We start from the raw sequence: 12,557 nt of genomic DNA, 5'->3' as shown, positions 1-12,557 counted from the left end.
AGGCCACACTTGGAGTACTGTGTCCAGTTCTGGTCACCTCACTATAGGAAGGATGTGGAAGCATTGGAAAGGGTACAGAGGAGATTTACCAGGATGCTGCCTGGTTTAGAAAGTATGCATTATGATCAGAGATTAAGGGAGCTAGGGCTTTACTCTTTGGAGAGAAGGAGGATGAGAGGAGACATGATAGAGGTGTACAAGATAATAAGAGGAATAGATAGAGTGGATAGCCAGCGCCTCTTCCCTAGGGCACCACTGCTCAATACAAGAGGACATGGCTTTAAGGTAAGAGGTGAGAAGTTCAAGGGGGATATTAGAGGAAGGTTTTTTACTCAGAGAGTGGTTGGTGCATGGAATGCACTGCCTGAGTCAGTGGTGGAGGCAGATACACTAGAAAAGTTTAAGAGACTACTAGACAGGTATATGGAGGAATCTAAGGTGGGGGCTTATATGGGAGGCAGGGTTTGAGGGTCGGCACAACATTGTGGGCCGAAGGGCCTGTACTGTGCTGTACTATTCTATGTTCTATGTATGTATTTATCGAGAAATTATTTTCATATTCTGAGGTTCTTATTTTTTCGTATTCTTGTCAGTTTATTATCCAGGTAGTAAGAAATAATGTTCAGAATCCTCCGCACAGAGAGAAATTTAAAGGAATGTAATTATTTATCCATTGGATGTGCCCTTTTTCTGATTAGTACTCATAAGAAACAGTTGAGGAAGGAGAAACTGCATATATAGAAGACACTGCAATGAATGGTTCATTAGAACTTATTTTCTCTGCTCCCTAAGAATTCAGAGAACTAGTGCTTACGCACTACTGCAAAAGCATCCATCCAACTTCTACAGGCTATCTGATTTTATTAAGAGTACCTCACCTTTGTTTGATTCTTGAAGAAGATTTTCTGTGTCCTCACATTGAAAATCTATGATATTTTATTTTCATGTCTTCTCACTGTGCAACATATATTGAAAAAAGTATATGAGCCGGCATTAGAAATTTCAATTTTGTCATTTTAATCTTAAGTAATTTTAGACTTCTTTTAATTTCCATTTTAAGTAAATGTAAATGTAAATGTAAATGCCATAATTGGACAAAATATCACAATACTGGCTGTTTTTTTGTTTACATTGTGCAGTTCTGTAAACGTAACTAAATTAGTAATTAATATCAAAAAACATGGGGAAATCTTCTCCTGCCATAAGAGCAATGCACTGTATTAACCTGGGCAGCAATTTAATGGTACTCCTGCACAGGAAACTTTAGGTTTTTTTCTAGTTATCTTTCCCATGCCTATGGAAGCTGTATTTGCAAAAGTTTTAAAAATGTGATTCTGACAAATAACTCCATTTAACTGGTATTGAGTTATTTTTAATGATTTGTTCTATGTATTTATTTATATCAAATGATTCATTTCACTTTTTTATTTGTAGAAATATTGTGTATTCTCTGGCATCTACTGTGGTTCGTCTTCAATGATTCCATTCACTTTATCGAACTTAACAGAATCACCCATCAAGCTTGAATTTGACTTTTCTAAGTACAAAGATTTCTCACTGAAGTTTGAAGTAACTGAAGGTATACTTATAAGCAGATCATAAAGTTGTTAATTTTCTTCTCAAAGCAGAGGCATTAAGAAGTTAGAAAGTCTGGAAACTAAGGATTTTTTCTTGGATTTCTGAGCAAGTTCTATAGATATTTAGGAAAGTGCCCATTCAGCATGTTGATTGTTGTTAGGTACTTCCACAAATTTACCAAGATATTTGCTGAATTCTGACGTTCTGAAGTCACTGAATCTTTTGACTCACTGAATGCACATGCACCATCAAGCACCTATTTACACTAACTGCCACCACCCATTTCATTTTCTCCATAATCCTATTTTATAAGTTGTTATGTTGTTCTGCATGTAAAACATAAAGTGAAATTTAAGAATGTTCTAACCTTCTCTTTTGTAATACCAAACACACTGAAAATCTACTACTGTTTCCAAGCATGGATCTATGAGTCGAAGGCCTCCTCCTGTATCATAACAATTTTATGATTCAAGCATTCCTTATGCGGGCAAATGGGTTTAAGTTGGGCAGAAAGTGTGGCAATGATGTGGTGTGTTGAAAGGCTGTTTTTCTGCTGTACATCTGACTCAATAACTTTCTCTCATAATACAGTCCGACGTTTTCCTTCATTGAAGTTCTTCAATTATTTTAATTACTTTGTGTACAGATTGCATGATTTGCTTTTAGTGTGTTTACATCACATTAATGCCAAAAGTACAATTATCCCCCAAAATTAAGCAGTGTACACTTCTAACAATAATTCCCAAATGACAAGCCGAGTCAGTTTCCTTTCTGTTGAGTGGTGGGAAATTTGGACCTAATATTACGGTACCTTTTTTGTAAAAATGCAGTGACTTTTGAAATAGCATATACCTGCGGTAAATGGCATTGTTTTCTGTTTTGTACTATAATACAGAACCACATCTTGTTGACATAATGTTTAATCTTTCACTTAATGCATAGAATTTTAAAGGCAAGGAAATCTGTGATGATTTTTTAAAAAATCCCCAGTTTTCAGTGTTTAAAGGACTTTTTTCAGAATGTGGAGAGTATTAGAATGCTATTGTTACTTCTGATCTTTCCATTCATCTCAGTAGACAGGAACTCAAGCAGCAATTTCCAATGCAAGATTGGCAATCTGATTCATCTGCTTACCTGAAGATATTTGCCTGGGACATGATTGAAACTAGATTGAGGGCCATGGTTATATGCTACATACTTGAAGTCCTAGTACTTTTTGATTTTCAGGCCCTGATTTAGTTGGTCAAAAACAGCAGAGGTTTTGTAGGAACAACATATATCCATAATCTAGCTCTGCAAGATTAAAGGAAAACACTTTCCTGATCTCTTTGGAAGATTTTTCAGCAATCCAGTTGAGAAATGCTATTGGGCACAAACTTAACAACATAAGAAATCAGAGCAGGGTTAGGCCATTTGGCCCATCTAGTCTGCTCTGCCATTCAGTAAGATCATGGTTAATCTGATGTGGACTCAGTTCCATCTACCTGCCTATGCCCCATAACGCTGAATGATTCTGCTTTGCAAAAGTCTATCTAATTATGTCTTAAATATATTTAATAAGGTAGCCTCTACTACTTATCTGGGATGAGAATCTCACAGATTCACTACTCTCTGGGAAAAACAGTTTCTCCTCATCTCTGTTCTAAATCTATTTCCCTAAACCTTGAGGCTGCGTCCCCTAATTCTAGTCTCCCTCACCAGTAGAAACAAATTTCCTGCCTCCATCTTATCTATCCTTTCATAATTTTATGTGCTCCTGTAAGATCTCCTCTCATCCTTCTGAATTCCATTGAGTTTTGCCCTAGGTGACTCATTTTCTCCTCATATATTAACCCTCTTTAGAATCAAAATCCAGAATCTAAGTTGGTGAACCTCCTTTGCACCGTCTCCAAAGCCAGTTTACCTTTCCTCAAGTGATGAGACCAGAACTTCATGAAGTCCTCCAGTGTGGCCTAACCAGTACTTCATGCAGTTGCAGCATAACCTCCTTGATCTTAAATTCAATTCCACTAGCAATGAAGGCCAACATTCCATTTGCCTTTGTGATAGCCTGTTGCACCTGCAAGCTAGCCTTTTGCGATTATGCACAGGTACGCCCAAGTTCATCTACACAATAGCATGCTGTAATAGTCATAGTCATACTTTATTGATCCCGGGGGAAAATTGGTTTTCGTTACAGTTGCACCATAAATAATTAAGTAGTAATAAAACCATAAATAGTTAAATAGTAATATGTAAATTATGCCAGGAAATAAGTCCAGGACCAGCCTATTGGCTCAGGGTGTCTGACCTCCAAGAGAGGAGTTGTAAAGTTTGATGGCCACAGGCAGGAATGACCTCCTATGACGCTCTGTGTTGCATCTCGGTGGAATGAGTCTCTGGCTGAATGTATTCCTGTGCGCAACCAGTACATCATGTAGTGGATGGGAGACATTGTCCAAGATGGCATGCAACTTGGACAGCATCCTCTTTTCAGACACTACCATCAGAGAGTCCAGTTCCATCCCCACAACATCACTGGCCTTATGAATGAGTTTGTTGATTCTGTTGGTGTCTGCTACCCTCAGCCTGCTGCCCCAGCACACAACAGCAAACATGATAGCACTGGCCACCGCAGACTCGTAGAACATCCTCAGCATTGTCCGACAGATGTTAAAGGACCTCAGTCTCCTCAGGAAATGGAGACGGCTCTGACCCTTCTTGTAGACAGCCTCAGTGTTCTTTGACCAGTCCAGTAATCTTTCATCATTTAATTAATAATCTGATCTTCTTATGTCCCTCTGCCTAATATTTTCTAAGTCAAACGCAATAGATCTTGTATATTTACTATTCACTGGGGAATGTCCTCAATGTTTTCCTTTTGGCCCTTTCATCTCTAATTTGCCTGCCCGGCAGCTATGCAGGAAGTCATTGTAGATGATTGTTGGACTTGTAATAGACTAAACATGCCATTTTAAGAAGGACTTCTCTGTGCCCAAAAATTTCTGGTTTTTCCTTCCATTACCATGCACTCCCACTACTTCTGTGCCTCACCATAAATTTCAGGCATTCCTTTTGACTCCCTTCAACCCGCAGACTTGTGCTTTTCACACACAGTAATAAAGTAGCTTAAAGTAGAAATGCAAGTTTTCCTTTCACCTTTGATGTGCAAGCAAATGTGCACAGAAAGATTATTTTATTCATTTCCTTTATTTTCAGATGCGTTTCAAGATCCATTGAATCCTCAACTCTTTGTTGTGAATCTAAGAGGAAAGGAAAGTACAAGGTGTGAATTATTCTTCAAACCTACAGATGTAAGTACTGACTTCCCACAACACTAAATCTATGCACATACCATGTTTTGAAATCAAGGTATATAGAGGCAGTCCCTGGGTTACGTGAAGTTTCTGTGCTTAAGAACAGAGGGTGTAAGTTAGAAATGTCTATTTCCTATAGTTACCTATATTGCTCTGGACCCTATGCTTGCTATAATTTTCATTTCATTGAATAATCATCCACAGATTATCTATAATTAAACTAAGAGAATACATACTGCATCCAGCCATTAACGAGTAACATGAAATATTTCAGTATTATTATTATATTTATTATTATTATTTATATGTTTCCAGGGTGAGACTTCCCTTTCCAGGCAATAGAGATGTTCTCCTTCTTCAAAGGACAGAATTTCCCTTCCTCCACCATTAATACTGCCCTCATCCGCATCTCCTCCATTTCCCAGACATCCACACTCACCCTATCTTCTCACCGCCTTAGCAGGGATAAATTCCTCTTGTCCTCCCCTAGCACTTCATGAGCCTCTGCATGTAACATCTCATTCGCCACAACTTCTGCCATCTTCAATGGGATCCTACCACCAAACACATCTTTACTACCCCCCAACCGACTCTTCACTTTTCACAGGGATCATTACTCCATGATTCCCTTGTCCATTCGTCACTCTCCACTAATCTTCCTCCTGGCATATATCCCTGCAAATGAGAGAAATGCTGCATCTGTCCATTCACCTCCTCCCTTACCTGCATTCATAGTCCCAAACAGTACTTTCAGGTGAGGCAACACTTCACCTGCGAATCTGCTGGAGTTCTTATTGTGTGTGGAGCTCCCAATGCGACCTCATCTACATTGGTGAGATGGGATGTAAATTGGGGTATCAGCTTTGTGGAGCACCTCTGCTCCATCTGCCAAAAGTAGAAATTCCCTGTGGCCAAAGATTTTAATTTCTATCCCCATTCCTGTTTTGACATGTTGGTTCAGGGCCTCCTCTTTCATGGACCACGATGAGGCCACTTGCACAGTAGAGGAGCAGCACCTCATATTCTATTTAGGTAACCTCCAGCCTGATGGCATGAACATCGATTTCTCCTTCCAGTAATTTTGCTTTCTCTATTTTTCTTTTCCCCTCCCTCTTCTTCTATTTCTTATTCTGGTCTCTTACCTCTTCTCCTCTCCTGCCTATTATCTCTTTCCTGATGTCCCTCCGTCTTCCCCTTCTCCCATGGTCCAATCTCTTCTCCTATTGGATTCTTTCTTCTCCAGGACTTTACTATTCCCACCTACCTGGCTTCACCTGTCACCTAGCTTGCCCTCTTTCCCCTTCCCCACCTTTTTTTCTGGTATCTTCCCCCTTCCTTTCTAGTCCTGATGAAGGGTCTTGGCCCAAAATGTCAACATTATTAATTTCCATAGATACTGCTTGACCTGGTGAGTTCTTCCTGCATTTTGTGTGTGTTAACCATATAACCATATAACAATTACAGCACGGAAACAAGACATGTCGGCCCTTCTGGTCCATGCTGAACTCCTACTCTCACCTAGTCCCACTGACCTGCACTTGGTCCATAACCCTCCATTCCTTTCCTGTCCATATATCTATCCAATTTAACTTTAAACGACAACATCGAACCTGCCTCAATCACTTCTGCTGGAAGCTCGTTCCACACAGCCACAACTCTCTGAGTAAAGAAGTTCCCCGTCATGTTACCCCTAACCTTTTGCCCTGTAACTCTCAACTCATGTCCTCTTGTTTGAATCTCCCCCACTCTCAATGGAAAAACCCTATCCACGTCAACTCTATCTATCCCCCTCATAATTTTAAACACCTCTATCAAGTCCCCTCTCAACCTTCTACACTCGAAAGAATAAAGACCTAACTTGTTCAACCTTTCTCTGTAACTTAGGAGATGAAACCCAGGCAACATTTTAGTAAATCTCCTCTGTACTGTCTCAATTTTATTGACATCTTTCCCATAATTGGGTGACCAGAACTGTACACAATACTCCAAGTTTGGCCTTACCAATGTGTTGTTCTGGATTTCTAGCATCTGCAGAATCTCTTGTGTTTATAATTATTATTAGTTTGAAAATTGCTTTAAAATTCCTTTAACATCTGCTGGACGATGCTGAGGATGTTCTACGAGTCTGTGGTGGCCAATGCTATCATGTTTGCTGTTGTGTGCTGGGGCAGCAGGCTGAGGGTAGCAGACACCAACAGAATCAACAGACTCATTCGTAAGGCCAGTGATGTTGTGGGGATGGAACTGGACGGTGGTGTCTGAGAAGAGGATGCTGGCCAAGTTGCATGCCATCTTGGACAATGTCTCCCATCCACTACATAATATAGTGGGAGGGCACAGGAGTACATTCAGCCAGAGATCATTCCACCGAGATGCAACACAGAGCGTCATAGGAAGTCATTCCTGCCTGTGGCCATCAAACTTTACAACTCCTCCCTTGGAGGGTCAGACACCCTGAGCCAATAGGCTGGTCCTGGACTTATTTCCTGGCATAATTTACATACTGCTATTTAACTATTTATGGTTTTATTACTATTTATTATTTATGGTGCAACTGTAACGAAAACCAATTTCCCCCGGGATCAATAAAGTATGACTATGACTAAATGTAAGGGAGAATTTGTGTAAAGTCTGATATCTGAATATTTATAACTCAAGGAGCTTCTGTATTTTAATTTATGTGTATGGATCTGCTGAAGCCACCCGAGGGCAGTAGTTATTCATTCAACTTTACAATGAATTGCAGAGGATGTGAAAGAAATTTTAATTAAAAAACGATTTCAAATTGCAGGTTTGATATAAGAAACATTAAATTCTTCATATATATTTGAATCATAATTGTAAAGCAGTCATAAATTTGCCAGGAATAATTAAATAATGAAAAATATTCAGTTCAAATCTAATTTAGTTTAATTTTTGAAGAAATTACTGATACAATCTATGAGTAATAAACTCTTCTCGAGCTTCCAGCTGGATGCAGATTCTGATTATAACCGATGGTTACCTGATGAAGATGGTAGAGATTGTCATTGAAATGTTGGTTATAATCAGTACCTATAGACAGCTGGAAGCTCTTTTTTTCAATCTTTTTATTAGTATCGTAATGATAAAGGTTAACAAAATATAGCAATCATACAAAGTTATTGGGATTACATTGTTGTATAAACCCAGTTAGTACATGGATATTAAACCTCCTGATCTTACAGGATACAAATATTATATATAAACAAATTAACATGAAAAAAGGAAAAAAAAAAATATATCCCCCCCAAAAATACTAATCTAACAAGACTAACCAATTAAATTACAGGAAAAAAAAGACATGGGCTGTTGTGAAACACACAAAAAAAAAGAAACACTAGTGTCGTTGACTCCCCTCCTCTCAACATATACTAAAAAGAAATAGAGTAGGTTTGAAAAGGTCAAATTACATCATATGGAAGTATTGAATAAATGGCCTCCAAGTATTTTCAAATTTAATAGAGGGATTATAAATAACACTTCTAATTTTTTCTAAATTTAAACACAATGTAGTTTGAGAGAACCAATGAAATGTGGTGGGGGGATTGATCTCTTTCCAATTCAGCAAAATGGATCTTCTGGCCATTAGTGTAAGAAATGCAATCATCCGATAAGCTGAAGATGTTGAAAGATCTGGTTCTATCATTGGTGAACCAAAAATTGCGGTAATAGGCTGGGGTTGTAAATCAATACTCAAAACAGCTGAAATAGTACCAAAGATATCTTTCCAGTATTTTTTAAAAGAGGACGACCAAAACATATGAGTTAAAGAAGATATCTTGGAGTGACATCTATCACATTTAGGATTTATATGAGAGTAATAACGAGCTAATTTATCCTTGGACATATGAGCACTATGCACTACTTTAAACTGTATCAATGCATGTTCAGCACATATAGAAAATGAATTAACTAATTGAAGAACTTTTTCCCATTTTTCAATAGGTAAAGTAATCTTAAGTTCCCTTTCCCAATTGATCTTAACTTTATTAGATACGTCTGGATGTATTTTCATAATTATATTATAAATGTTTGCTATGACACCTTTCTGAAAAGGATTTTCAAGAAGAGTTTATTCATCACACGCACCAGCAAAGCACTAGGTCCTTTTTCATGGTCGATGAGTGTTTCAGTTCTAGAAACCATGAAGGTTTCCAATAATTTTTCCAATAAAGAATTTGGAACTGGGGATATTGTTGGAATTATGGTTTGTTGTGCTCTGGGCAATAAATGTCCAGAAATTAGTTCAGGCTTATTTTTTTCACGGCACACAATGGCACATAATAAAGGAAGTCCACAAAATTAAAGGAATTTAGTTCTTAAATCTCAGATAATTATAATGGATTGCCTCCAACTGATACAACTCTGTAAACACTGATCAGTAGGTCTCGGGTGAATTTAGAACCACCTATTTTATCTCAAATATACCTTCATTAGACCCAGAAAGAAATTTGTAAGGAGATCTGGAGAGAGGCCAATCACAAGCCACATATCTCACATAGATTACAGGGGGATTTTGCTCAGTTACAGAAATGGACTGAGGAATAGCAATTAGATTTCAATACAGATAACTGGGAGGTGATGCATTTGGAAAGTAATACTGTTATAGAACTTGTATGGTAAGTGGTCGGCAGCTTAGTGGAACAGTGGGACCGAGGAGTATAAGTGTATAGTATGTTGAAAGTGGCATCACAGTTAGATGGGTTGGTAAAAAGGGCATTTAGCACACTGGCCTTCATCAGAGATGGCATTGTGTATCAGAAGAGTAGTGCGAGATCCTCAATGACTCTCACCCAGTAGCACTCACATCTACGACAATGAAATGCTTTGAGAGGTTGGTCATGGCTAGAACGAACTCCTGCCTCAGCAAGGACCTGGATCCACTGCAATCTGCCTGCTGCCACAATAGGTCTACGGCAGGCGCAATCTCAACGGCACTTCACATGGCCTTGGATCACCTGGGCAATACAAACACCAAAGTCAGTGTTGTGTCTTTGCAACTATATATCAATTAAATAAAAGCATGCGCATGGAAGATGGCTTTAACTGGTGTATTCAAATTGCAGCGAAAGGAAGAAGGAGCAATGCGCACATATAGACAACAGATCAAAACACATGCACAGACATCAGTCCATACATAGTGTTGGAGGTGGGGGGGGGGTCATTGCTCTTAAAGAAATAGATCTATACATTACACTTCCTCCCCTTTTAGATTAATGCAACATAAAACTATATATGTACAAAACATTCAATTGTCCTTTCATAAACCATGCTCCAAATAAACATGCTTTCACAATAATGGTCTATATCTAACTTCATGGTTCTAAGGATTCAGTTTTTGGGTGGCGCTATGTATTTTTCATGATAGCACCTCTGGATCTGTGGAGTGGCATCAGGTTTGACAGTGTCCTGTCAATGACAAAGTTCTCATTGAGCCTCTGGATCTGTGGAGTGGCATCAGGCTTGGCAGGTGTCTTCTCAGTTGCCGGTGTCACATTGCTGTCAGTGACATGATGATCACTGAGAGGTTAAGTCCGGTGACTGTAATATGTTGTCTTGTTGGATGCAATTGACTCCTCAGTTGAGAATCCAGCATCTGGTCCACATGACATCTCCATGTATGTATCAGCGGTCCAGTTTGTGTAGCTATCCCACTGGGTGTCCTCTTGTCTTCTCGGTAATCATGGGCTAGGACTTCCTGTCCAATCTTGCAGGTCCTTGCAGCTTCACATGGCAACTGACTGAACTGTTTATTCTGCACTTCCCTCTATAGGTCTGTTTTAAGGAAGTCTGTGCAAGATCTCAGATTTCTGCTCATGAACAGCATTGCAGGTGTTTGATTTATTGTCACATAAACAGCATTCTGATACACAAAAAAGGAAATCATCCTGATGAAGGTTCTCGTCCTGAAACGTCAATTGTACTCTTTTCCATAGATACTGCCTGGCCTGCTGTTCCTCCAGCATTTTGTGTGTGTTGCTTGGATTTCCAGCATCTGCAAATTTTTTCTTTGTTGTCCACCTTGTGCTGTAGAGAGAAGTCCTCCTTGTCCTTAGCTTTAATGGACTTCTTCAATGTTTAGATAAACCTTTCAGCTAACCTATTCATTGCTGGGTGGTGAGGAGATGATTTGAAATGTCTGACGCCATTTTCCTTCATGAACAGTCGGAATTCTTCTGATGTGTATTGTGGACCATTGTCACTTACAATATGTTCCGGTAAGCCATTTCTGATGAAGATAGTCCTCAGAGCGGAGACACTTTGCTGAGGTGATTGACTTCATCGGTATAACCACCGCCACTTCGAATGAATATCCACAGCAATCAGAAACATGAAGTCCATGAATGGTCCAGCAAATATGTACTCTTTGCCATGGTGATGATGGCCACTCCCATGGGTGTAATGGTGCCTGTGGGGGTGAATTTTGTACTTTTGGCATTCTAAACGGCTTTTGGCCAAGACCTCAATCTGTTTATCTATTCCTGACCACCACACGTAGCTCTGGGTGAGACTCTTCGTCTCGACTGTACCCAGGTGCCCTTCATGCAGATTCTTTAACACTCTGGTGCACTGTTTAGAGGGAACCAAAACATGAGATCCACACAACAGTGTCATTTGACGAACAAACAATTGGTCTCGTCTCACTGAAAATTCTGGAAACATAGGGTTACCATGAGCTGGCCATCCTTGCATGGTGATTTCATAGACTTTTGACAATGTCGGGTCATTCTCTGTTTCCCTTTATATTTCAGAATTTGTTACCGGCAACCAGTCCACCTATGTGATGTGGAACACTTCTGTTTTTCTTCTTCAGTTGCCAACAATGGAAGACGTGACAAGCCATGAGCATTGCTGTGTTACTTGGCACCCTTGAACTCTATATCATAAGAGTGGGCTGCTAGGAACAATGCCCAACATTGTAACTGGGCAGCCGACATCACTGGAATTCTCTCCCTGGGATTGAAAGTGCATGTAAGGGGCTGGTGTTCTGTCACTAGCATAAACCTTTGTACGTAGAGATAGTGGTGGAACTTCTTTATTCCCCATACTAAACTAAGGACCTCTTGGTCGATCTGTAAGTAGTTGCTTCTGTTACTTGTCAGTGATCATGATGCAAATGCAATTGGATGTTCAGATCCATCTTTCATAGTGTGTGACAAACCAGCTCCAATGCCATAAGGGGACGCATTGCACACCAGTCTTATGGGCTGCAATGGGTCATAATGGGTGAGCAGTTCAACTGATATGATTCGTCTCTTTGCTTCCTTGAATGCTTTTTCACATCTTTCTGACCATTCCCACTTTGTTTCTGTCTTCAACAGTGCATTCAATGGGCACAGCACTGTAGCAATGATTAGGAGAAACCGGTGCTAGTAGTTTACAAGGCCCAAGTATGACCTGAGTTGTGACATATTTTCCAGTTTGGGTGCCCGTAGCACTGCTTCAACCTTCTGTTGTGACTTATATAAGCCATGGTTGTCAATGACATGTCCACAATGTGAGATTTCATTCTTGAAAGAGTCACATTTCTTTCTCTTTACAAGCAGACCATACTCACTCAGCCTGGTTCTGGAGGTGCTTGTCATCATTTTTGCCAGTCGCAATGATGTCATCAAGGTAACATTGTGTTCTTGGGATCTCTTGGAGCACTTGGTCCATTGC

The 12,557-nt window shown here is 39.6% G+C and overlaps 1 protein-coding gene across 1 annotated transcript in view; it reads left to right on the top strand.

Moving 5' to 3' along the window:
• LOC134348078 (cilia- and flagella-associated protein 47-like) overlaps nt 1–12,557 on the top strand; it is a 712,768-nt gene that overhangs the window by 148,906 nt on the left and 551,305 nt on the right. The window contains exons 20-21 of the mRNA XM_063050919.1: nt 1,435–1,579; nt 4,777–4,871. Of these exons, the coding sequence (XP_062906989.1) occupies nt 1,435–1,579; nt 4,777–4,871 (240 nt within the window). The remainder of the gene's footprint in view (nt 1–1,434; nt 1,580–4,776; nt 4,872–12,557) is intronic.

The sequence above is a fragment of the Mobula hypostoma genome, chromosome 6 (genome assembly GCF_963921235.1).
Source record: "Mobula hypostoma chromosome 6, sMobHyp1.1, whole genome shotgun sequence".
Lineage (NCBI taxonomy): Eukaryota > Metazoa > Chordata > Chondrichthyes > Myliobatiformes > Myliobatidae > Mobula > Mobula hypostoma.
This window is presented reverse-complemented; position numbering and strand designations above follow the sequence as displayed.